This window comes from Hylobates moloch, unplaced genomic scaffold (assembly GCF_009828535.3).
Source record: "Hylobates moloch isolate HMO894 unplaced genomic scaffold, HMol_V3 SCAFFOLD_9, whole genome shotgun sequence".
NCBI lineage: Eukaryota > Metazoa > Chordata > Mammalia > Primates > Hylobatidae > Hylobates > Hylobates moloch.
The window spans coordinates 19,709,511-19,736,371 of record NW_026652284.1 but is presented as its reverse complement, the minus strand read 5'-3'; the positions used below and the strand labels follow the sequence as shown (position 1 = coordinate 19,736,371).

Below are 26,861 nucleotides of genomic sequence, written 5' to 3'. Positions count from 1 at the left end.
AGTGGTGCTATCTCAGCTCACTGCAACCTCCGCCTCCCAGGCTGGCTCATATTCATGAGCCACCATGCCCAGCCTGAATTCAGGCATTTGGTAATCTAATAACCTCTCGTCGTGGTTATATTTAGAACCAAAGACTATAAAAACTCCCTCTGAGATCATGAGACTCATTCTGCAGCCTTTTCTTTGAGAATCATTTCAGATGCTCCAGGGTGTCATGAGGCAATTTCCTTGGGCCTCTGGAGGCATGCCAGGCAGAGCCCAGGATCCGTGTCCTGTCCCTGAGGCTCCAGCGTTTTTACCAGAGCCAGGGAGAATTTTGCACCTGTCAAGAGCTGAGCCAGGCGCAGTGGCTCATGCTTGTAATGCCAACACTTTGGGTGGCCGAAGTGGGGGGATCGCTTGAGCTCAGGAGTTTAAGACCAGCCCGGGCAACATAGTGAGACCTCATCTCTACAAAAAAAATTAAAAATTAGCTGGGCATGTTGGCATGTGCCTATAGTCCCAGCTACATGGGAGGCTGAGATGGGAAGATCACTTATGCTCAAGAAGACAAGGATGCAGCAAGCTGTGATCGCACCACTGCACTCCAGCTTGGGCGACAGAGCAAGACCCTGTCTCAACAAAGCAGAAAAAAAGCTACAAGGCTGGGCCGAGTAGTGAAAAGGGTGTACAGTGACACCCTTGACAGTTCAGAGAGATTTCTACCTTCCTTACAAGATCTCCTATGGTAGCTACTAGCCACACATGGCTATTTGAATAATTAAAACTTAAATTAGTTTAAATTAAATTTAAAAGCCACACTCGCCACATTTGAAATGCTTAGTAGTGGCTGAACGTGGTGGCTCACACGCGCCTGTAATCCCAGCTACTCAAGGAGGCTGAGGCACAAGAATCTCTTAAACCAGGAAGTGGAGGTTGCAGCTAGCCAAGATTGTGCCATTGCACTCCAGCCTGGACAATAGATCAAGACTCCTGTCTCAAAAAAAAATAAAATAAAATAAGAAATGCTTAGTAGTCTGCCATACTGGACAGTGCAGGCATAGGGCATGGAACGTCCATCATCACAGGAGGTTCTATTGGACAACATGGGAGATATTTCTTGCTTGGGCTCAGGCACTGCTGTAGGCACATCCTGCAACGGTGTCATTCCATCTGGTGCCCCAGGGTGAAGGCCAAGAGAAGAGCTGACCCTGCAGCCCCAAGCCCTGCATTCCAGTCTCCAGCCTGCAGATTAATCCCTTAACCACGACAGCCCTTGGCTTCCTGTCTTGGAAGATGCATGTCACCGAGGGCACACTGTGATTGTGACTCCACTTCTTCTTTTCCAGTACACCGCGGTTCCAGACCTCTACTTTGAAAATGCCATGCGGTTTTTCAACTTCTCATGGAGGGTCACTGCCGACCAGCTCAGGAAAGCCCCCAACAGAGATCAGTGAGTTCCCCCAGGCCCTGCCAGGAAGCTGCCAGCTCCCCGCCTGTGGGCAAGCCTTGGGATGAACTGGCCTTCATTGCATCCTTACCGTGCACCCGATCAGCTATCATGAGAGCCGTCTGAAGAGTGGATGCCCTTGTTAACCCACTTTTCAGATGAAGAAACCAAGGGCAAAAGAAGTATGGCCCAGCTAGGAGCTGGGATGGGCTTGAGCCTGCCCAGCCTGTTGGCAGGGTGAGCCTGGCCTCTGGAATGGAGCTGATCTGGCACCTTGTCTCCGCTCCACTGCTTTGGGATTTGGAGCCTTCATTTCATTATCCACAGAATAGGATGGGAGGAGCTGGTTCTTGGGTCCTCATGGCAGGCAAATGTGAGGACCTCTGGGGAGTGCCAGACCCAGCGAAAGCAGCTTTCCCATAGTTCCTCACTGGCACGAGTGGTGGGGTCTCAGGACAGGGTGCCCACAGAGGCCTGGGGAAGTTTCTGGATGGGCTTGACAGCTGTGCTTCCCAAAGCTCACTGCACATCAGAGTCCTCTGGGGAACTTTTTCAAAGATACAGCTTCCTGGCCGGGCGTGGTGGCTCACGCCTGTAATCCCAGCACTTTGGGAGGCCAAGACAGGTGGATCACTTGAACCCAGGAGTTTGAGACCAGCCATGGGCAACATGGCAAAACCCTGTCTCTACTAAAAATACAAAAATTAACCGGGTGTGGTGGCGCACACCTGTAGTCCCAGCTACTCAGGAGTGAGTAGCCGAGGCACGAGAATTGCTTGAACCGGGGAGGCGAAGGTTGCAGTGAGCCAAGATTGTGCCACTGCACTCCAGTCTGGGTGACAGAGCAAGACTCCATCTCAAAAAAAAAAAAAAAAAAAATACAGCTTCCTGACCTTAAATCAGGATAACCTAGAATGAGACCTGGTCTTTGTCCTTTTTATTACTGTCTCCTCAGGCCAATCACAGTAGCTCACGCCTGCAATCCCAGCACTTTGGGAGGCTGAGGTGGGCAGATCGCTTGAGCCTGAGACTTCAAGACCAGGTTGGGCGACATAGGGAGACGTGGTCTCTACAAAAAATTTTAAAAATTAGCTGGGCGTGGTGGCACGAACCTGTAGTCCCAGCTACTGGGGAGGCAGAGGTGGGAGGGTCACTCGAGCACAGGAGGTCGAGGCTGCAGTTAGCCAAGATCATGCCACTGTACTCGAGCCTGGGCAACAGAGCAAGATCCTGCCTGAAAAAAACAAAAAAACAAAAAAACAAAAAAAAAACTGTCTCCTCAAAAAAATTAGATGTAGTCAGCCCAGTTCTAGTCTTCAGTCCAAGGTCCTTCCATTCCTCAGTGCAAACATTTGGGATGAATCTTAGGGAAGGGTGCAATCAACGTCTCTTTGCTTCTGGTGCCCCCTGGTGGACTGTAGGGGTTCAAACATCTCTATTTCCTTCATTTCCAGCCTCCAACCAGGACACCCCGCTATGTACAAGAAGGTGGGCTTTTACCTTCAGAACATGGCAAAGGCTCTGTTGCCAGTTTATCTGAAGTATTTTAACTTAGCTTGAATTTTTTAATTTAAATTTCCTTGACTACCTGTTGAAGTATTTGTGATTATTTGAATATAAATATGATGTTTTAAATTCCTCCATATGGTCAGGTACAGCGGCCCACGCCTGTAATTCAAATGCTTTGAGAGGCCAAGGTGGGAGGATCTCTTGAGCCCAGGAGTTTGAGACCAGCCTGGGCAACATGGTGAAACCCCATCTCTACAAAAAATTTAAAAAATTAGCTGGACATGGTGGCATGCGCTTGAGCCCAGGAGGTTGAGGTTGCGGTGAGCTACAGTTATACCGCTGCACTCCAGCCTGGGCTACAGAGCAAGACCCTGTCTCTAAAATAAATAAATACATAAATAAAGTTCTTGGCCAGGTACGGGGGCTCACACCGGTAATCCCAGTACTTTGGTAGGCCAAGGCGAGTAGATCACCTGAGGTCAGGAGTTCAAGACCAATCTGGCCAACATGGTGAAATCCCATCTCTATTAAATATACAAAAATTAGCCAGGCATGGTGGTGGACACCTGTAATCCCAGCTACTTGGGAGCCTGAGGCAGGAGAATCGCTTGAACCCGGGAGGCAGAGGTTGCAGTGAACAGAGATTGCACCACTGCACTCCAGCCTGGGCAACAGAGTGAGACTCCATCTCAGAATAAATGAAGTTCTCAGTATCTTCCCATGGCTGTGGAGCTCACCTGGAGGAGGCAGAGTGACTGTCTAGGCTCTTAGAGGAAATGTGGTATCCATCTCACTGCACTCCCTACTCACCCTTCCCCTCTGTACCAGAGAAGTCATTGAAATGCCAAATACCTCGTGACTATATACCGTTACTTTCAAAACCTTTTTTGGTCTTGGGATCCTTCTACACTCTTAAAAAGATTATTGCCGGGCACGGTGGCTCATGTCTGTAATACCAGCACTTTGGGAGGCCAAGGCGGGTGGATCACCTGAGGTCGGGAATTCGAGACCAGCCTGACCAACATGGAGAAACCCCATCTCTACTAAAAATACAAAATTAGCCAAGCGTGGTGGCACATGCCTGTAACCCAGTTACTCAGGAGGCTAAGGCAGGAGAATCGCTTGAACCCGAGAAGCAGAGGTTGCGGTGATCCGAGATGGTGTCACTGCCACCGCGCCGGCCCTTATTTTTTTTTAATTTTATGGAAAATAACTATTTTCAAAAAATTAATGAGAAGAGAGGTATCATTTTACTTTTTGCAAATTTCTTTATGTCTGGCTTAATCAAAGACAACTAGATTCTCATATCTGATTCTACAGTCAATCTGTTACCATATGTTGTTTTGATATATAGAAAGAATTCTTGGCCAGATGCGGTGGCTCACGCCTGTAATCCCAGCACTTTGGGAGGCTGAGGCGGGTGGATCACGAGGTCAGGAGTTCAAGACAAGCATGGCCAAGATGGTGAAACCCCGTCTCTACTAAAAATACAAAAAATTAGCCAGACGTGGTGGCGGGTGCCTGTAATCCCAGCTACTCAGGCGGCTGAGGCAGAGAATTACTTGAACCCCAGAGGCAGAGGTTGCAGTGAGCCGAGATCACGCCACTGCACTCCAATTGACCTCCGGCCTGGGTGACAGAACAAGACTTTGTTTCAAAAAAAAGAGAATTCTTGCCTCACGTAGGAATTTAGTTGGGAAAGGGAGGGATGAGGGATATTTTAATAGTCTTTTCTGGTACTCATGCACGTTCTTCTGATACTACACCAAAACTCGAAAAGTGATAATTTTTTAAAGGTTAATTGCAATATGGAATCTGAAACCACATCCGTGAACTTTATTTTTTTCTTTTTTCTTTTTTTCACCTTATCACCCAGGCCAGAGTGCAGTGGCATAATCTCAGCTCACTGCAGCCTCAACCTTCCCAGGCTCAGGTGATCCTCCCACCTCAGCCACCTGAGTAGCTGGGACTACAGGTGCGCACCACCACACCTGGCTAATGTTTGTATTTTTTGTAGAGACAGGTTGCACCATGTCACCCAGGCTGGAATTTTTGTAATTTTTTTTGCCCAGGCTGGACTCGAGCTCTTGGGCTCAAGCAGTCCTCTCACCTCAGCCTCCCAAGGTGCTAGGATTACAGGCATGAGCCACCATGCCCAGCCTTCATGAACTTTTCATACTCTGTTACACTAAATTCCATTGGTCTGTCCTGCACTTTGAATGGATCTTTTACCCAGGCGTGATTTTGTAACATCATGCCTTAGTCATTTGGAAAACAATGGTTCACTGAGTTTTATGGATCTTCCAAATGGTGATACTTCCCCTATACAATAGCAAAAAAATCCACATTTGTTAATATCACTGCTGACCTCATGAGAAAAGCCTTTAATTATTATTGTTAAGGTGTCAAACTTGTGGTGGCCAATATAAGTTTTTCAAAATTTTAATTTTATCCTGAAACTTCAACATTTTTTTAAATCTCATATTTTTATCATTGGCAACAGATGGCTTGAGTTGTTTTCCTTGAGGTGATAAGCTCACTTTATTCATTTTAAAGAAAGTGTCTGCCAGATATCCAAGTCTGAAATTGCATAGTTTACCAGTCATCCTAAAAGTACCAACAGGGTTCCATGAAAGAAGCAGAATGCTTTATATGTGGATTTCCCACAGGTCACATGGAATATTAAACAGTCTTCTGCCAGGTGTGGTGGCTCACACCTGCAATCCCAGCACTGCAGGAGGCTGAGGTGGATCGCTTGAGGAATTCAAAACCAGCCTGGGCAACACAGCAAGACTCCACTTCTATAACATTAAAAAAAAAAAAAATTAGCCAGGCATGGTCACGAGTGCTTGTAGTCCCAGCTACTTGAGAGGCTGAGGTGGGAGGATAGCTTGAGCCCAGGAGTTCGAGGCTGTAGGGAGCCATGATCATGCCACTGCACTCTAACCTGGGTGTCACAACAAGATCTTGTCGCTTAAAAAAAAAAAAGTCTTGTATTCAGGGGTTGAGATGTAATGAAATTAATCATTATGACTGGGTGCAGTGGCTCATGCCTGTAATCCCAACATTTTGGGAGGCCAAGGTAGGTGGGTTACTTGAGGCCAGGAGTTCAAGACCAGCCTGGCCAACATGACAAAATCCTGTCTCTGCTAAAAATACAAAAAATTAACCATGGGTGGTGGTACACACTTGTAATCCCAGCTACTCAGGTGGCTAAGGCAGGAGAATCACTTGAACTTGGGAGGTGTAGGTTGCAATAAGCCGAGGTCACACCACTGCACTCCAGCCTGGGCAACAGAGTGAGACTCTGCCTCAAAATAAATAAATAAATACATACATACATACATACATACATAAAGCAAGCTACTTCATCAAGGATGTTCTAAGTGAAAATGGCTGATTTTTTATTTTGGCTGTGAGCCCATGCTAATGAGGAACTCGGGGCTCAGTGACCACCAGAACCTTCCTTGATTCATGTCAGGCTCCAGCAGTTTTACCTACTGTTGCTTCTGCACCATCCACGCAGGTGACACAATGGAAAAGGGAAATCACATCTTAATATTATTATGAAAATAGTTTTGATTTTGGCTGGGATCGCTCACGCCTGTAATCTCAGCACTTTGGGAGGCCGAAGCGGGTGGATCACCTGAGTTCGCCAACATGGTGAAGCCCCATCTCTACTAAAAATACAAAAAATGTCCAGACATGGGGGCAGGCGCCTGTAATCTCAGCTACTTGGGAGGCTAAGGCAGGAGAATCGCTTGAACCCGGGAGGTGGAAGTTGCAATGAGCCAAGAACCCGCCACTACACTCCAGCCTGGGCGACAAGAATGAAACTCTGTCTCAATAAATAAATAAATAAATAAATAAAATAGTTTCAATTTCATGGATCCCTTAAAAGGATCTTGAGGACCCTCCCCGCCAGGTGTCTACAGACCACACTTTGAGAACTGCTAATAGATACTCTTCAGTGGTGACTTTTCGAAATCTTTTTCTTTTCTTTTCCCTTTTTTTTTTTTTTTTTTTTTTTGAGACAGCCTTGCTCTGTCACCCAGGCTGGAGTGCAGTGGCGCAATCTCAGCTCACTGCAACCTCCACCTCCCAGGTTTAAGCAATTCTCGTGCCTCAGTCACCCACGTAGCTGGGATTACAAGCGTGCGCCACCACGCCTGGCTAATTTTTTTGTATTTTTAGTAGAGACAGGGTTTTGCCGTGTCGGCCAGGCTGGTCTTGAACTCCTGGCCTCAAGTAATCCACCCACCTCAGCCTCCCAAAGTCCTGGGATTACAAGCGTGAGCCACTGTACGCTGACATTTCAAAATCTAATGGCCCTTCCTGCTCTTTGTAAGAACCTCAGTATTCCACCGTGTGATGTGACATCATTAATTAACTGATTCCTTATTTATAGACAGTCAGATGTTTTCTAGTTTTCTCCTAAAAAACAGTCTTGCACCCGGGCACAGTGGCTCACGCCTGTAATCCCAGCACTTTGGGAGTCCGAGGCAGGAGGATGGCTTGAGCTCAGAAGTTCAGGCTGCAGTCAGCCATGATCGCATGACTGCACTCCAGCCTAGGCGACAGAACGAGACCCTGTCTCAAAACAAACAAACAGTCCTTCTTTTTTTTTTTTTTGAGACAGAGTCTCGCTCTGTCGCCCAGGCTGGAGTGCAGCGGCGCAATCTCGGCTCACTACAAGCTCCGCCTCCCGGGTTCACGCCATTCTCCTGCCTCAGCCTCTCCGAGTAGCTGGGACTACAGGCGCCCGCCACCATGCCCGGCTAATTTTTTGTATTTTTTAGTAGAGACGGGGTTTCACTGTGGTCTCGATCTCCTGACCTCGTGATCCGCCTGCCTCGGCCTCCCAAAGTGCTGAGATTACAAGCGTGAGCCACTGCGCCCGGCCTAAACAAACAGTCCTTCTGTAGATGTCCTTGTACTTGTGTGCACTTGGGCCTGGGGTCAAGGAGAGTCAGCATTTTTAATGCCCTTGATCCCGATCCCCAAGGAGCGCTCCAGGCAGGCTGTGCCCACCTGCCTCCTGCGCTGTGCTGAGGCCTCCCGCATGTGTGTTGCTTGCAGGTGGAGCATGACCCCGCCCATGGTGAACGCCTACTACTCGCCCACCAAGAATGAGATTGTGTTTCCGGCCGGGATCCTGCAGGCACCATTCTACACGCGCTCCTCACCCAAGTAGGCTGCCTCTGGGGCCCCTACCCCAGTTCTTTTCCCCAGCCCTCAGTGGACCCCTAGCCCAGCCCTGGGGCCCATACGACCAAGCCAGTCTCACCATGTGACCTTTGCGCCAGCGGTCCAGGTGGCTTGGGATGTCAGAGATGTTGCAGAGGAAGCAACATCCTCACCCACTTTCCTTCCCTCCAGTGAGATCTGGAAGCCCTGCACAGTGGGGTATTGGGAGCATCTCATGGAATCAAGAGCCCTACCTCAGGGAAACGCCACTCTGACAATGTTATAACACAGTCAGAGCTGGGGAGTCGGGAGGGTTAAGGCTGCTGTCTCAGTTTGAACCCAGGTCTGCTATTGGGTGATTGTGTGGTCCTTGGGCAAAGCAATTGACCCATTCCCAGCCTTGGTCTACTCATGAATAGAGCTGGTCAGTGGTGACCATTGCTAACTCTTTTGCAATGACTGAAGAGGACAGTTCGGTCTGTAGAGCATCTAGCACAGTGCGTGGTGCCCAGTGGGCACAGCTGACCACACAGACTGTGCCCAGCCTCCGTCTGGCTTCAGGGGCCTCACTGGAGACTCAGGTCATGACCACACCCTTATCCACACAGAGCCCTGTGGAATTTTGCTATATCTCTAAGCCCAGGAAGTGAGGGTCACATGCCTGGGCAAGAGTGAGAGGCCCTCCTCTCAAAGCATCACTTCCACCTTTGTGTCTTTCCCTCCAGGGCCTTAAACTTTGGTGGCATCGGTGTCGTCGTGGGCCATGAGCTGACTCATGCTTTTGATGATCAAGGTACGAATTCCAGCTGGGCACGATGGCTCATGCCTGTAATCTCCGTGCTTTAAGAGGAGGATTGCTTGAGGGTAGGAGTTTGAGACCAGCCTGGGCAACATAGCAAGACCTCCATCTCTACTAAAAAAAAAAATTAGGCTGGGCATGATGGCTCATGCCTGTAATCCCAGCACTGTGGGAGGCCAAGGCAGGTGGATCACCTGAGGTCAGGAATTCGAGATCAGCCTGGCCAACATGGCAAAACCCTGTCTCTACTAAAAATAAAAAAATTACCCGGGCATGGTGGCGGGTGCCTGTAATCCCAGCTACTCAGGAGGCTGAGGCAGGAAAATCGTTTGACTCTGGGAGGCGGAGGTTGCAGTGAGCTGAGATTGCGCCACTGCACTCCAGCCTGGGTGACAGAGCAAGACTCCATCTCAAAAAATAAAATAAAATATATCTACTAAGAAAGTAAAAATTTAGCCAGGTGTGGTGGCAAAATTTTAATAGTCCTAGCTACTTAGGAGGCTGAGGTGGGAGGCTCACTTGAGCCCATGAGTTTGAGGCTACAGTGAACTATGATTATGATTGCACCACTGCCTGGTACAGGTTCCTTGGTCCCCTTCAGACTGGGCCAATCATCTTCCAGGCCCCACTGCCTCTGCTTTCTGCATCCTTCACTTCTAAGGGTCTTAGCTTTGGAGACAGAAGGATCTGGGTTCAAATCCTTGCTCTGCCACCTGCCGATTATATGAAGTTTAGCAAGCGCTGTCATTTTTCCAGGCCCCCATGTCTTGTCTGTAAAAGGACCATGATGGTTCCACCCTCTAGTGGTGATTGGGAGGACTGTGAAGTGTGTAGTGAGGCGCCCTGCTCGTGGAAGTTGTCCCGCTCTTGGGGTTCCTATTAGGTTTAGCAGAGAGTGGACATTTCTCCACCACTCCAGAGACTTCTCCAGTCCAACTGCAGTCAGGGGGCGTTGAATCAGTCCCTCCTCTCCAACTAATGTCCAAAATCCTCCTCATTGCCTCCTGCCTTGGGCACTCCCAGGTGGAGATGGAAGAGGCAGAGACCTGGGTGGCCTGGGCCTGTCTTGTGATACTAGGTCAGCTGGTTCCATCTGCCTCTTCCTAGGCATCTGTTACTCAGGGTCAGGGGCCCTTAGCCAGTGTTGAAAATAAGCCAGGCACGGTGACTCACACCTGTAATCCCAGCACTTTGGGAGGCCGAGGCGGGCAGATCACTTGAGGTCAGGAGTTCAAGACCAGCCTGGCCAACATGGTGAGACCCCATCTCTACTAAAAAAAAACACAGAAATCAGCTAGGTGTGGCGGCATGTGCCTGTAATCCCAACTACTCCGAAGGTTGAGGCACAAGAATCACCTGAACCCAGGAGGCAGAGGTTGCGGTGAGCTGAGATTGTGCCACTGCACTCCAGCCTGGGTGGCAGAGTGAGACTGTCTCAAAAAAAAAAAAAAAAAAAAAAAAGAAAGAAAACAAAGCAAGCTCCACTAAGCCTCAGGCCACACTGGAGCTTTCCCCGATCTCTCTCCTCCATCCTCTCCCGCCTCTGACCAGCCACCCCATCCACGTCCCTCGGCACTCACAGGGACCTCGTCTCCCCATGGTGGCTGGAGGACGGGGGTGGACAGATGAACCACTTCTCACCAGGAGCAGGGAGGAGCAGCAGGTCCCCGCTCTGCCACTCCCTCCCTTGACATGATGCCTCCCTCTGACCCACAGGACGGGAGTATGACAAGGACGGGAACCTCCGGCCATGGTGGAAGAACTCATCCGTGGAGGCCTTCAAGCGTCAGACCGAGTGCATGGTAGAGCAGTACAGCAACTACAGCGTGAACGGGGAGCCGGTGAATGGGCGGCACACCCTGGGGGAGAACATCGCCGACAACGGGGGCCTCAAGGCGGCCTATCGGGTGAGAGTCCCGCTCCCCACACACGCCCGGGCCCAGCGCTGGCTCCTTCCAGATGCCTGTCCATCACGGACAGCCAGGGCAGGCGCAGCAGCCGTGCAAGCTTCCGTTTCCTCTTCTGCGAAATGGGGGGTGGTGAGGACCAATCGCGATGCTGACTGTGGAGGCCCCCAACACAGGGCTTGGCACCAGAAGGCTTTGTGCTCTGAGTCTGGCCTGACAGAGTCATAGGAAGGGGCTCGGGCATGGTCCACCTGAAGAGCCTGCCTGTTCTCACCTCTGCAGGGGAAGCCACCACCAAGTCAGCCAGCTGTGGGTCCGGGAGGCCCCTGAGGACTAAGGAGCCAGGGCAAGGAACACTGGTCGTGGAGTCAGTTCTGGGTTCAAGTCTTGGTTCTGGAGTAAGTCACAGAACCTCCTTGAGCCTCACTTGACTTGGCTCTGATTAGCTACTACCTGCATTATTGGGTTGTTGAGAAGATAAAACAAGATGATTTAGACACGGGCTGACCCAGAGAGACACTCAGAGATGCTCGCTGAGTCAGATGGGAGAGGTAACAGAGGCCACGAGAGAAAAACAGTAGGTGTCCGTCAGAGAGATTACGACAGGGCTCCCTCCCAACCACGGCAGTAAGAGCAGAAATCCATAGAGCTGTCATTTATTGAGGCCTTCTTAAGTGCCAGGCTTGGAGTATTCCCAGCAGCTTTACAATTAGATATTATAATCCCCGTTTTGCAGATAAGCAAACTGAGCCCAGAAACACTGGATAGGTTGCTTAGAGTCCACGAGTCAATGAAAGGTATTGAGAATCTACCCGGCAGGGGCTGTGTTTGAAGCTCATCCTGCTCTCAAAAAGCTTATACTCTTAGTGGAGGCTGGAAGGGGAAGAAAGGCAAATACATACATAATAAATCTGTAAGATAATGTCAGCTATTGATAAGGTGACGAATATAAACTGGGGAGAAGTAGTGAGGAATAACGGGGGGTAAGAGGAATAATGGGGGGGACACTGGCCACAGCAGGCCTTCTCTCGGGTTATGACATTTGCATAGAGACCTAGATGATGAGGAAGAGCCTGGGAAAAGCTGGGGAAAATGGTCTTAGCAAGAGGAAGAGCAAGTGCAGAAGCCACGAACTAGACACAAGCCTGGCACGTCCAAGGATGGGAAGAAGGGCGGGGCAGAGTGCAGGGAATGCAGAGACCAGACCACTTTGGGCTTCTGTCGGCTGCGGCTGAGGAAGGAGCTTGGGTTTTGTCCTGGTTATGATAGAGAGACACAATATAGGGTTTTAAAATAGAGGAATGACATGATTCAACTAACCCTTTAAAACAGGGGTCAGCCGGGCGCAGTGGCTCACGCCTGTAATCCCAGCACTTTGGGAGGCCAAGGTGGGCAGATCATTTGAGGCCAGGAGTTCAAGTCCAGCCTGGCCAACATGGTGAAACTTCGTCTCTACTAAAAATATAAAAATAGCTGGGCACGGTGGCTCATGCCTCTAATCCCAGCACTTTGGGAGGCCTTGGCGGGTGGATCACGATGTCAGGAGTTCAAGACCAGCCTGCCCAAGATAGTGAAACCCCGTCTCTACTAAAAATACAAAAATTAGCCAGGCGTGGTGGCAGGCACCTGTAATCCCAGCTACTCGGGGGGCTGAGGCAGGGAATTGCTTGAACCCAGAAGGTGGAGGTTGCAGTGAGCCAAGTTCGCACCACTGCACTCCAGACTGGGCAACAGAGCAAGACTCCATCTCAAAAATATGTACATATTTATATATAAAAAATAGCCGAGTGTGGTGGCGCATGCCTGTAATCCTAGCTACTTGGGAGGCTGAGGCATGAGAATCTTTTAAACCCAGGAGGCAGAGGTTGCAGTGAGCCGAGATTGTGCCACTGCACTCCAGCCTGTGTGACAGAGCAAGACTCTGTTTCAAATAAATAAATAAATAAAAATAAAACAAGAGTCCTCTGGGTGCCATGGCTCATACTTGTAATCCCAGCACTTTGGGAAGCCAGGGTAGGTGGATCACAAGCTCAACTTCAAGACCAGCCTGGGCAACATGGTGAAACCCCGTCTCTACCAAAAATACAAAAAAATTAGCTGGGCATGGTGGCGTGCATCTGTGGTTCCAGTTACTCAGGAGGCTGAGGTGGGAGGATCGCTTGAGCCTAGGAGGTGGAGGTTGCCGAGAGCCGAGATTGTACCAATGCACTCCAGCCTGGGCGACAGTAAGACCCTGTCTCCAAAAAACAAAAACAAAAACAAAAACGAGTCAGCACACCTACAGCCCATGGGCCAAATCTAGCTGTGAGGCGGTTTTTGTAAATGAAGTTTCTTGGGGTCGCCGCTGGCTCCATTTGTTTCCATGTCTGTGGCATTTTTTTTTTTTTTTTTTTGAGACAGGGTCTCACTCACTGTCGCCCAGACTAGAGTGCAGTGGCGCGATCTCAGCTCACTGCAACCTCTGCCTTCCTGGTTCAAGTGATTCTCCTGCCTCAGCCTCCTGAGTAGCTGGGATGACAGTCACACACCACCACACCTCGGCTAATTTTTGTATTTTTAGTAGAGATGGGGTTTCACCATGTTGGCCAGACTGGTCTCAAACTCCTAACCTCAGGTGATCCACCTGCCTCGGCCTTCCAAAGTGCTGGGATTACAGGTGTCAGCCATCGCACCCAGCCGTGTGGCTGCTTTCATGCTGCAATAGCAGAATTGAGTCATTGCAACGGTGACCCACAAATCCCAATGTACTCACTCTCTGGCCATCCACAGAAAAGGTTTGCCAGCACCTGCTTCCTAAGGTTCACTGAAGTTGCTTTGCCAGGAAGGGAATGGAATTGAATCAGCCTGAGTCAGAAGACTGATTAGAAAGCTGTTGTGAGGTTGTCCAGGGAAGAGACCGTGTAGAGCAATGGGAAGGGGGAGCAGAGCAGTGGTCAATGTTTGATATGAGAGAGAGAGAAGAATTGAAGAAGCGTTCTGGGTTTGGTGCCTGGGACAATGGATGGTGGTATCATTGACTATGATGGGAAAAGTGTGTGTGTGTGTGTGTGTGTGTGTGTGTGTGTGCGCGCGCGCACGTGCACGCACATGATGTGGCTCTGTTTATACCATGTTAAGTTTGAGATGCATCTTGGCTGTCCAGCTGGCACAGTTGAATATACACATCAGGGAAGAGGCTGGAGCAGAAGGTGTAAATGTGAGAGCCATCAGTGCATAGAAGGTATTTTAAGCCATAGGGCTAAATGAGTGCACATCAAGAAGAGGGCTCCCCTAGGCTGAGCCCAGGCCCAGATCCCCAGAAACTAGTCCCTGCCCCAACACAGGGGAGCTCCCTGAGACCTCCATACCAGTCCCCTCCTTCACCACCTGCCATGGGAACCCCTGAGCTTTGGTTTTCTCTCCTCCCAGGCTTACCAGAACTGGGTGAAGAAGAATGGGGCTGAGCAGACGCTGCCCACCCTGGGCCTCACCAATAACCAGCTCTTCTTCCTGGGCTTTGCACAGGTGAGTCCATTAGGAAAACATGCCACCCATGGTACATTCTGCCATCTTGATGTTTTAAGAGCCCAGAGAGCAGAAAGGCAAGTTCCCCACAGATTGATAACTTCCCAACTCACTGGACTATGCACAGCACATGTGCCCTGTGGTTAGAGAGATGCACGGAAGGGCCAAAAGTACCAGTGAAGGGATTCCTGGATCTGGTGAATGAGAGGATGAGGTGATCACTCAGGGCCCTTCTGGTTCTAGGGCTCTAGAGATTTCTTAAACTTAAGATGCCCAGCCAGGCACAGCAGCCCACGCCTGTAATCCCAGCACTTTGGGCGGCCGAGGCAAGCGGATCACCTGAGGTCAGGAGTTTGAGACCAGCCTAGTCAACATAGTGAAACCCTGTCTCTATGAAAAAATACAAAAAAGCCAGGCACGGTGGTGGCCGCCTGTAGTCCCAGCTTCTTGGGAGGCTGAAGCATGAGAATCACTTGAACCTGGGAGGCAGAGGTTGCAGTGAACCAAGATCACGCCACTGCACTCCAGCCTGGGCAACATAGCAAGATTCTGTCTTGCTGTGATCATCCCAGGTCATCCCTTCAGTTGGCATTCATCCGGTAGCCTTCTGCTGGCACTCAGAGCTACCAGGCCATTAGACAATTTGTTCTGCCCAGGAAATGAGAGATCTGGACTAAATCCAAGCTTTTCCAACTGGTGTTTGGACACAGTCCTTTGTTCAGACGGAATCGAATGCAGGTGCCTCAGAGATGCTGCACTGGCTGAAGGAGAAAGTTTGGAGACAACCGCATTAGAGGCTGCTGGCATGGGGGGTGGCACACCAGCCCTACACCAGCCCACTGTCTCTTCCTGACCCGCTCAGGGGACCCTCCTGACTCCCCGGGATCTCAGGGTCAGGTGGGGGGCTCATCTCCCTGGTGTTGTACTTTCTGGGTTTTGTTTTTTTGGAGCCGGGGTCTCCCTCGGTCGCCCAGCCTGGAGTGCAATGGCGCGATCTCGGCTCACTGCAACTTCAACCTCCCAGGTTCAAGTGATTCTCCTGCCTCATCCTCTCGTGTAGCTGGGATATAGGCACGCACCACCATGCCCAGCTAATTTTTGTATTTTTAGTAGAGACAGGGTTTCATCATGTTTATGTTTGCCAGGCCGGTCCCGAACTCCTGGCCTCAAGTGATCCACCCCCCACTTGGCCTGTTAAAGTGCTGGGATTACAGGCATGAGCCACCACACCCAGCCTTGTTTTGTTTTTTTGAGACAGGATCTCACTCTATCACCCAGGCTAGAATGCAGTGGCACAATCGCAGCTCACTGCAGCCTTGACTTCTCCGGCTCCAGTGATCCTCCCGCCTCATCCTCCCCAGGAGCTGGGACCATAGGTGCACACCACCATGCCTGGTTAATTTTTTTAAAATTTTTTGTAGAGATGGGGTCTTGCCATGTTGCTCAAGCTGGTCATGAACTCCTGGGCTCAAGCAGCCTTCCCACCTTGGCTCCCAAAGTGCTGGGATTACAGGTGTGAGCCACTGCACCCGGCCTCCCCTGCTGTTGTAATGGGGACAATCTGGCAGCCCCAGGGCCCCACAGTGACCCTGGCCTCTCCCTGTTGCCCCTTCAAAGGTCTGGTGCTCCGTCCGCACACCTGAGAGCTCCCACGAAGGCCTCATCACCGATCCCCACAGCCCCTCTCGCTTCCGGGTCATCGGCTCCCTCTCCAATTCCAGGGAGTTCTCAGAACACTTCCGCTGCCCGCCTGGCTCACCCATGAACCCACCTCACAAGTGCGAAGTCTGGTAAGGACGAAGCGGAGAGAGCCAAGACGGAGGAGGGGAAGGGGCTGAAGACAAGCCCCCCATCCAGCCTCCAGGGCATTGCTCAGCCCACTTGGCCACCCGGGGCCCTGCTTCCTCACACTGGAGGGTTTTCAGCCAGAACCGAGCCCATGGTGTTGGCTCTCAACATGACCCGCAATCTGATCCCCTGTGAAGAGCCGGACATCCCAGGCACACGTGTGCGCCACCTTCAGCAGGCATTCGGGTGCTGGACTGGTGGCTCATCAGGCCTGGGCCCCACGCTGACAAGCGCCAGATACGCCACAAATACCACTGTGTCAAATGCTTTCAAGATATATTTTTGGGGAAACTATTTTTTAAACATTGTGGAATACACTGGAAATCTTCAGGGAAAAATGCATTTAAACACTTTTTTTTTTTTTAAGGAAAGAATTGGTATATTTATTATGTTCTGTTTTTCTAAATAACCTGTGAACAAGGGAAGCCCCACTGATTTACTCCCTCTCTTCCCCACTCCCTGTGAGGCTGGGCTGAGGCAGGGATCCCTGGGCCACAGAGCAAGTCTCCAAATCAGACACCTGCCTCAGCTCTTGGGATGTGTGATTTCAGCTCCTGTCACCTCGTGCAAGGGCATGGAGACCAGTAGAGGTGTGGAGGCTAGGCAGAGAGAGGAGCTGGCTCTGGGGGGGCCCAGCTCATGGGCACTGCCCCTTCAGCTAGCCTGCCTCCGTCCCCTGAGTCCAACAGTGGGAGCCCTAGCTGGGAAGTTCTGATCCCCAAAGCCACAGCAGGGGCTGATGGCTATGGCAGAATGAGGCCAGGTCAGGACCCTCAAATACCATCTGGGGGCACCAAGCACCCTGAATCGAGACTGCAGGAGCCCTGCGGGGTGACACTCTGTCAGAGATACACTGCTGGCCACAAGTGTCCCCTCTCAGTCCCACCTTTTCGGGCTGTTCCATGTCTATCTCAGGGGCCTGTTACCTCTCTGCAGCAGTCCCCCATCTCAGCCACACCAGGGTCTGTCTGGCCAACCCTCTTCCCCAGAGAAAGGAGAAAAGAGAAAACAGGCTGGGCGCGGTGGCTCACTCCTGTAATCCTAGCACTTTGGGAGGTTGAGGTGGGCGGATCACCTGAGGTCAGGAGTTCGAGACCAGCCTGGCCAACATAGTGGAACCCCGTATCTACTAAAAATACAAAAAATTAGCCGGGCGTTGTGGCAGGCGCCTGTAATCCCAGCTACTTGGGAGGCTGAGGCAAGAGAATCTCTTGAACTCAGGAGGCAGAGGTTGCAGTGAGCTGAGATTGCGCCACTGCACTCCAGCCTGCGTGACAGAGGGAGACTCCGTCCCAAAAAAAAAAGAGAAACAGCTGTCACCTCCCACAGGACCCAAATCCTCTCTCTGAGCACCGTCGTCCACCACATGGCTGGGCCTGGCTCCCAGGACCAGTCCAGTCCTCTAGTGCCTTATCCGAGGCTGCAGCTGACAGTCTCCACCCCAAGGAGACAGCCCCTGCCCCTAGATGCCCCTTGGCCTCCTCAGTGCAGCCCCCAAGTGTCCTGACTGAAGCACAGGCCATATCCCCATTTCCCCGGTGCCTGCGGGGCTAACCTCCGTGGGAGCCCAGGAGCTCTGGCCGGCAGGTCCACGGCACGGGGCATTGTAAGACTGCAAAACTGCTGGACTTACGCTGGGCTGCAGTCCATTGTCGGCCCCTGGGTTGAATCGAGATAGTACTTGCAGCTAGATGGATGCTTTTAGCCAGGGGACATTGTGAGGGGAAGATTCCTCAACCCAGTCTGGCCTGTGGTGTCTGTCTCCCCGCTGAGACCACAGCTTCTCCAATAGCAGATTCACGGGCTCCACCAAGTGGAAGCACTGGAACCGCCTCTGCCATCCAATGGGGAAGCCAGGCCCCGAGACAGAGGTGGGGGCAGCACGTGCCCTCCACAGTCACCACTTTCCCACCTCAGCAGCCCAGGCCTCCTGGCCCAGCCCTGCCCAGACAGTGCTCTCCCCTCACCCGGGAAGCTGGAATCCTCCTGCCCAAGAGGAAGCAGACAGCACAGGGACACCCTTGCCACCTTGGGATCCGCCTCCAAGCTGGTGCAGGGTGTCGAGAGTGGATTCCAGATGGAGGACCTGGTCCCAGCATGCAGCAGTCCTGGTAGCTCTGCAGAGGAGACAGGAACCTGAGAAGTAGCTGGAGCAGGAGCCAGCCGCAGTCCCCTTGCCACGTAGAGGCGGGCTTCTCCCAGCCATGGTGTCCCCTCTGCCTCCCCTCCCCCGACCCTCCTGCCTTCCACGTGGAGGGAGGTGGTCCTGCAGTGTCAGCACCAGCACCATGGGCTTGGACCCCCTCCCTGGACAGAGGCAGGTGTCCTAGGGCTGGGGGTGCAGCCCAAGGGAATGGAGACCACACTTATGGCTCAGGTCTGCCGGGGCCGGCAGGGGGTGGGGGAAGAAGAGGGCTCAGGCCCAGCAGGGGTGGAAGCCCCTGCCACTGCCACTACCCGCTCCAGAGCTTTAAGGAAAATGAAGTGAGACCCCTCCCCTTAGGCCTGGGGAGCCATAGGGCTGGCTTCTCTGTGGGTGCGTGGACATGGGGTTGGGAGCTGGGAATCTATTTTTTGTATTATGTTTTGTGCTACTGTAGTTTTGGTGTGGCACTATTGTAATGGAAATAAAATACTTGTACTGAGGGCCATGTGTCTGGGTGTCTGTCCTCCCAGGGTGCTGTGTGTCCTGGGAGGCCAGCACAGGGCTGTCCACCCTAGCTTCTCCAGGGCTGGGTGCACCTGCCCCTGAGAGCAGGGGTCTTGGACCCTGACAAATGCCAGAAGGTTGCTCAGTACCTGTGCCCCCAACCACCCTTCCTTCACCTACAATTGTGTGAGCACCCCCTGCTGGTGAGAATGATGCACATCACCACCTGGGTCCAAGAGGCCTCCTGGTAAAAATAATTTTTCCGTTATCTTCCAGCAAGGGAGTTTCCAGGTCTCAGATGTTTGGGCAGGGCAGGCAGTAGGGAAAATCAAAGAAAGGTTCAAAGAGGGCCGGGTACGGTGACTCATGCATGCAATCCCAGCACTTTGGGAGGCCGAGGCAGGTGGATCACCTGAGGTCAGGAGTTTTGAGACCAGCCTGGCCAATGTGGGGAAACCCCAGCTCTACTGAAAATACAAAAATTAGCCAGGCATGATGGAGCACACCTGTAATCATAGCTACTTGGGAGGCTGAGGCAGAAGAATCGCTTGAACCTAGGAGGTGGAGATTGTAGGAGCTGAGATTGCGCCACTGTACTCCAGCCTGGGCAGCAGAGCGAGACTCCATCTCAAAAAAAAAGAAAAAGAAAAAGCCAGGCACGGTGGCTCATGCCTGTAATCCCAGCACTGTGGGAGGCTGAGACGGGTGGATCACTTGAGGTCAGGAGTTTGAGACCAGCCTGGTGACCATGGCGAAACCCCGTCTCCACTAAAAATACCAAAATTAGCCGGGCACAGTGGCACACGCCTGTAGTCCCAGCTACTCAGGAGGCTGAGGCAGGAGAATCACTTGAACCTGGGAGGCAGAGGGTGCAGTGAGCCAAGATCATGCCAATGCACTCCAGTCTGGGTGACAGAGCAAAACTCTGTCTCAAAAAAAAAAAAAAAAAAAAAAAAGGAAAGAAAAGTTCAAGGAAGAGTCTCTGATGTACACTGTGCCTCCTGGGGTTTGCGTGTGTTCTTCACTCTGCCTGGAATGCTCTTGCCTGATAAAACTACCCATCCTTGAAACCCCAGCTCAGCTTCTCCTCCTCTAGGAAGTCCTTCCTAACCTCCCAGTCAGTACCAGGAAACTCACACAGGCTTCCTTCTGTCACAGTGTATGGGTTTGCTAGGGCCACCCTAACAAAGTACCACAAACTTGGGGGCTTCCACAACTCCCAGTTCTGGAGGCTCAAAGTCTGAGATCAAAGTATTGGCAACATTGACTCGGTTCCAGGCTCTCCTAGCTTCTGGCAACCTTTGGTGCTCTTTGGCTTGGAGAAGCATCACCCGGGCCTCTGCCTTCATCTTCATATGGCGTTCTCCCTGCATGCATGCCTGTCTCTGTCCAAATTTCCCCTTTTTATGAAGACACCAGTCATACTGGATTGGGGCCAACCGTAATGACCCCATTTTAGCTAATTATATTAGCAATGACCCTATTTTCAGTTTTTTTTCTTTCTTTTTTTTTCTGAGACGGAGTTTCGTTCTCATTGCCCAGGCTGGAGTGGGATGGCGTGACCTCGACTCACCGCAACCTCCACTTCCCAGGTTCAAGCAATTCTCCTGCCTCAGCCTCCTGAGTAGCTGGGATTACAGGCACGTGATGCCACGCCCGGCTAATTTTTTGTATTTTTAGTAGAGATGGGAGTTCTCCATGTTGGTCAGGCTGGTCTCGAACTCCCAACCTGAGGTGATCCGCCCACCTTAGCCTCCTTCCTCTTCCCTGCTCTGAGACCCTGGGACCCCTCACTCCTCCCTCCTCCTTCTCCCTTCTTTGTTAACAATAGATCCTACCCCCTCCCCCACCCAGCTCCGTGCACGCCCCACTCGCCAAGCAGGAATTAAAACCCCAGCCTGGCCCTTCAGGGATTTGCCCTGCAGCTAAGCAGATGGAAATACGCGCAGGATGCAAGTTGGGAACAAATGGAAAATAATAATTAATTGTGTAAGGAAAAGGGCGCAGCAGAGGCTCTCCTCCGTAAGGGTGAAGGAACTGCAGAAGGGAGGGACTGGAGAAGAGTCCACACTTCGAGAATCTAATACAAGAAGAAACCCAGTGAGAAATGGGCAAGTCCTTTATGAAGAAAACTGCAATTTTCCCGAAGAACATAAAAGACGACCTGAATAGGCCGGGCGCGGTGGCTCAAGCCTGTAATCCCAGCACTTTGGGAGGCCGAGGCGGGCAGATCACGAGATCAGGAGATCGAGACCATCCTGGCTAACACGATGAAACCCCATCTCTACTAAAAATACAAAAAATTAGCTGGGCGTGGTGGCAGGTGCCTGTTGTTCCAGCTACTTGGGAGGCTGAGGTAGGAGAATGGCATGAACCCGCGAGGCAGAGCTTGCAGTGAGCCAAAATCGCGCCACTGCACTCCAGTCTGGGTGAGAGTGAGACTCTGTCTCAAAAAAAAAAAAAGAAGACCTGAATAAATGCAGGTAAACACCCTGATCATGGATGGAAAGGTTCAATGTAGTAAACAATGCCAGCTGGGTGCGGTGGCTCATACCTGTAATCCCAGCACTTTAGGAGGCCGAGGCAGGCAGATCACCTGAGGTCAGGAGTTCAACACCAGCCTGGCCAACATCACAAAAACCTGTCTCTACTAAAAATACAAAAAAAAAAAAAAAATTTAACCGGACATGGCAGTGGGTGCCTGTAATCACAGCTACTCGGGAGGCTGAGGCAGGAGAATAGCTTGAACCCGGGAGGCGGAGGCTGCAGTGAGCTGAAATCACGCCATTGCACTCAGCCTGGGGGACAATGCAGTTATTTGCAGATTATTATTTATTAGATTTATTATTATTTGAGACTCTATCTCAAATAATAATAATAAAACAATGCCAATTCTCCCCAAAATTAATTTGCTATTGCAGTGTACTCTCAACCAAAATCCCAAGGTAATTTTTCATGGAACTTGATAAACTGATTCACATAGAAGATCAAATGCACAAGAGTGGCCAAGCAGGCCGGGCACAGTGGCTCATGCCTGTAATCCCAGCACTTTGGGAGGCCGAGGCAGGCAGATCGAGGTCAGGAGATCGAGACCATCCTGGCTAACACGACGAAACCCCGTCTCTACTAAAAATACAAAAAATTAGCCAGGCCTGGTGGCGGGTGCCTGTAGTCGCAGCTACCTGGGAGGTTGAGTGGGAGAATGGCATGAACCCAGGAGTGAGCTGAGATTGTGCCACTGCATTCCAGCCTGGGCGATAGAGCAAGACTCCATCTCACAAGACAATTTTGAAGAAAATAGAACAATGAAGTAGCTGGCCTGATCAAAATATGTTATAAAGCGATAGTGAATTACATATATGGTATTGGTGTGGGAATAGAGAAATTGAACACTTAGAATGGATTAGACAGCAAGAAATACTTCTGTGTCTATGTGGGAATTGGTATCGGATCAAGGGGGCACTTGTGCAGTGGCACACACCTGTAATCCCAGCACTTCGGGACGCCGAGGCAGGAGGACTGCTTGAGCTCAGGAGTTCGAGACCAGCCTGGGCAACACAGCAAGACACCTGTCTTTACTAAAAATACAAAAATTAGCCTGTTGTGGTGGCACATGTCTGTAGTCTCAACCACTCGGGAGGCTGAGGTGGGAGGTTTGCTTGAGCCAGGAGGCAGAAGTTGCAGTGAGCTGAGATCACACCACTGCACTCCAGCCTGGATGACAGAGTGAGACCCTGTCAAAAAAAAAAGGGAGGCTGCGACTCCATCTCTTTAAAAAAAAAATAGGGAAGCTGGGTGCAATGGCTCACACCTGTAATTCCAGCACTTTGGGAGCCTGAAGATTGCTTGAGCCCAAGAGTTCAAGGCCAGCCTGAGCATCATAGCAAGACCCCGTCTCTACAAAAAAGTATAAAAATTAGCAGAGTGTGGTGGCACGTGCCTGTAGTCCCAGCTACTCTGGAGGCTGAGGTGGGAGGATCACTTGAGCCCAGGAGGTCAAGGATGTAGTGAACTGTGATTGCACCACTGCACTCCAGCCTGGGTGACAGAGTGAGAGTCTGTCTCCATCAATCAATCAATCGATCTAGTAGGGAAGACAACTAGACTGAGGCTAAAGAAAAAAGTTTTAAAAATCATGGAAGAATTTTAATTTTCCTCAGTGATATCCTTAAACCACACTTCATTTCCAAATACACACAATAACAAAGTCATACTTAAACCTAACGTGATACAACTATCCTGGATGCAACCAAATACACACCAACCCTTCCCCAGGAGAAGATGCAAAATCCTTGGATAATGTTCATTCTTCTCTTTTGATATCCTGTAACCTAAATACCATAATATAAAGTTTACTATTATTTTATTTATTTGTTTATTTATTTTGAGACAGGGTCTCGCTCTGTCACCCAGGCTGGAGTGCAGTGGTGCAATCTTGGCTCACTGTAGCCTCCACTTCCTGGGCTCAGGTGATCCTCCCGCCTCAGCCTCCCCAGTAGCTGGGACTACAGGTGCACACCACCACCCCCAGCTAATTTTTTGTATTTTTTGTAGAGACAGGGCTTTGCCATGTTGCCCAGACTGGTCTCAAACTCCTTGGCCTCAAGCAATTGCCTGCTTTGCCCTCCCAAAAAGCTGGGATTACAGGCGTGAGCCACTGCACCCAGCCTAAATTATTAATACATCTCATGTTAGATGATAAGGTAATAAGAGGGAAGAAAACAAACATATTTGGCTAATCTATATACAAACACTCATAACAAAATAAAGAAGAAATACTCATAGTTATTGCTGTCCTCATTTCTGCAACTGGTCATGTGGTCAGAGCTGGTCTTTATAATTCCCTTCCTCCACTGCCCTTTCCATATTCCTTTTCCCTCAGCAAGCACCTCATCTGGTCATGGTTCTTTGTCTGGTGGGGTGACCCAAACCTTCATTTCTGAAATTCCTGGACCATTAATAGTCCTGCCTGAACTGGGCTGTTGTTGCTTTTGTTTACGTTAGTCACAGGATGTGGTACTGATGCTCCTCCATTACGATGAGGTTATGTCCTGATAAATCCATCTTCTTTTTTTTTTTTTTTTTTTTTGAGATGGGGTCCCACTCTGTCACCCAGGTTGGAGGGCAGCGGTGCAATCTTGGCCACTGCAGCCTCAACTTCCCAAGCTCCGGTGATCCTCCCACCTCAGCCTCCACGCACTATCACGCCTGGCTAATTTTTTTGTATTTTTAGTAGAGACAAAGGTTTCACCATGTGGCCCAGGCCGGTCTTGAACTCCTGGGCTCAAGCGATCTGCCTGCCTTGGCCTGAGTGCTGAGATTACAGGTGTGAGCCACTGCACCTGGCCCTGATAAATCCATCTTAAGTTGCAAATATCCTAAATTGAAAATGCACTTAATGCATCTAACCTACTGAACATCATAGCTTAGCCCTTAAATGTGCTCAGAACACTTCCATTAGCCTACGGTTGGGCAAAATCGTCTAACACAAAGCCTATTTTATTGACTAGATATGTTGACTATCTCCCGTAATTTATTAAATACAGCACACTGTAGATGACAGTATCAGCTGTCTACCCTTGTGATTGTGTGGCTGACTGGGAGCCGCGGTCGCCGCCACTGCCCAGCATCATGAGAAAGCATTGTACTCCATATTGCTAGCCCAGGAAGAGATCAAAATTGAAAATTCAAAGGATAGTTTCTAGTGAATGCGTATCACTTTTGCCCATCATAAAGTCAAAAAATCATAAGTCAAATCATTGTAAGACAAAGACTGTCTATATTAACAGATGCCCTAAGGGAGCTCCTGTATTCCGGATATACTCTCCCTAACCTCTGTTGTGTAGCAGCAATACAACTTTCCCTTGGTAATCAAGACCAGTCATCCCAGCCAGTACAGTGACCTCCTTCTTTGCCTGTTAATTTGGGGCATGGGGAGCACAATGCGACTGAGTGGCAGCTTCAACCTCCAGTTCAGTGTAATCATTGTGCTGCCTAGTGGAAGCATTTCTGCCTTTGGAACCAACCTCTAAACTAGCAGAGCCTAAGGTCATGGGGACAGGAAGCAGAAATGCTGCTAGTGCATCAGTAGGGATAAAAGTGATTGGAGGCCGGGTGCGGTGGCTGACTCCTGTAATCTCAGCACTTTGGGAGGCCGAGGCAGGCAGATCACGAGGTCAGGAGATCAAGACCATCCTGGCCAACATGGTGAAACCCCATCTCTACTAAAAATACAAAAATTAGTTGGGCATGGTGGCACGAGCCTGTAATCCCAACTACTCGGGAGGCTGAGGCAGGAGAATCGCTTGAACAAAAGAAACGGAGGTTTCAGTGAGCTAAGATTGCTCCACTGCACTCCAGCCTAGTGACAGAGCGAGACTCCGTCTTAAAAAAAAAAAAAAAAAAAGTGATTGGAGTCACTCCTAATTTCTGCCCTTTGACTCCTGGCCCCATGAAACCTGGATAGTCTCAATCTCCTGACCTCGTGATCCACCCACCTCGGCCTCTGAAAGTGCTGGGATTACAGGCGTGAGCCACCACACCTGGCCCCATGTGATTATTAAAATCCTCTTCTGCTAGCTGGGTGTGGTGGCTCACGCCTACAATCCAGCCTGGCCAACATGGCAAAACCCCATCTCTACTAAAAATACACAAATTAGCTGGGCATGATGGTGCATGCCTGTAACTCGAGCTACTCGGGAGACTGAGGCAGGAGAATCGCATAAACCCAGGAGGTGAAGGTTGCATTGAGCCAAGATCACGCCATTGCATTCCAGCCTCGGTGACAGAGTGAGACTTTGTCAAAAAGAAAAAAAAAAAAACAAAAAACAAACAGTAGTTATCCACAGAGGATGGTGGGGCTCTGCTTCAAAATCCTAAGGGTCTGCACTGTGATTCACCTAGAGGGGTCTACCAAGACTGAAGACAACTCTATCTGCTAATGACACTCCAAGTGCCACTGGATCTGCTGTATCCTATGGCCCAAGTGGCAGTGCAGTTTGCACGGCAGCCTAGACCTGTTTCAGAGCCTTCTCTTGTTCTGAGTCCCACTCAAAACTAGCAGTTTTTTCCCATTCCAGAGAGTGTAGCTATAAATAATAAATAATCTAAAACTAGCAGCTTTTCAGATCACTCAGTAAATGGGTCAGAGCAAAATACCCAAATGTGAAATACATGGTCTCCAAAATCCAAAGGGACCTACCAGGCCTTGTGCCTCTTTCTTGGTTGTAGGAGGGTCCAGCTGTAACAATGTATTCTTCATCTTAGAAGGGATATCTCCTTGAGGTCTTCAGTTCCAGACCAGCCTGGCTAACATGGTAAAACCCGGTCTCTACTAAAAATTCAAAAATTAGTCAGGCATGGTGGCACATGCCTGTAATCCGAGCTACTCAGGAGGCCGAGGCAGGTGAATTGCTTGAATCCAGGAGGCAGAGGTTGCAGTGAGCCAAGATCGCGCCATTGCACTCCAGCACTCCAGCCTGGGCAACAGAGTGAGACTCCATCTCCAAAAAAAAAAAAAAAAAAAAAAGGAAGGACTAACTCAACATGCCTGATGAGACCACTGGATCCTTAGAAATGTCACCAGAGTAGAAGACCCCTGAATTTTAGTTACCATGCAGGCTGAGCTCCCAACATGAACTGGGTATTGAATTTACCAATAAGGCTACGGTAGTTGCTGCTGCTTGCTAACTAGGTACATTCAGCACAGTATCATCAATGTGTAGGCTGATATGGCATCTTGGGTAAAAGGGGAAGCAATCAAGATCCCTGTGAACAGCTGGGTGTGGTGGCTCACGCCTGTAATCCTAGCACTTTGAGAGGCTGAGGCAGGAGGACTGCCTGAAGCCAGAATTTTTTTTATAGATCTCTGCCAAAAAGAAGAAGGAAAAAAAAAATCTGTGAACTAAATTATGACAAAAAGGTGGAGAGTTGGCCAGACATGGTGGCTCACACCTGTAATCCCAGCACTTTGGGAGGCTGAGGTGGGTGGATCACCTGAGGTCAGGAGTTCAAGACCAACTTGGTGGC

At 50.3% G+C, this 26,861-nt stretch overlaps 1 protein-coding gene across 3 annotated transcripts in view; it reads left to right on the top strand.

The window, feature by feature from the left end:
• ECE1 (endothelin converting enzyme 1) overlaps positions 1–18,829 on the top strand; it is a 133,055-nt gene extending 114,226 nt beyond the window's left edge. For all 3 annotated transcript variants that reach the window (XM_032759205.2, XM_032759206.2, XM_032759204.2), the window contains exons 14-19: positions 1,329–1,432; positions 8,018–8,128; positions 8,851–8,918; positions 10,641–10,831; positions 14,240–14,335; positions 15,953–18,829. In XM_032759205.2, coding sequence (XP_032615096.1) covers positions 1,329–1,432; positions 8,018–8,128; positions 8,851–8,918; positions 10,641–10,831; positions 14,240–14,335; positions 15,953–16,129 — 747 coding nt within the window. In that variant the 3' untranslated portion in view covers positions 16,130–18,829. The remainder of the gene's footprint in view (positions 1–1,328; positions 1,433–8,017; positions 8,129–8,850; positions 8,919–10,640; positions 10,832–14,239; positions 14,336–15,952) is intronic.
• The last annotated feature ends 8,032 nt before the right edge of the window (positions 18,830–26,861 follow it).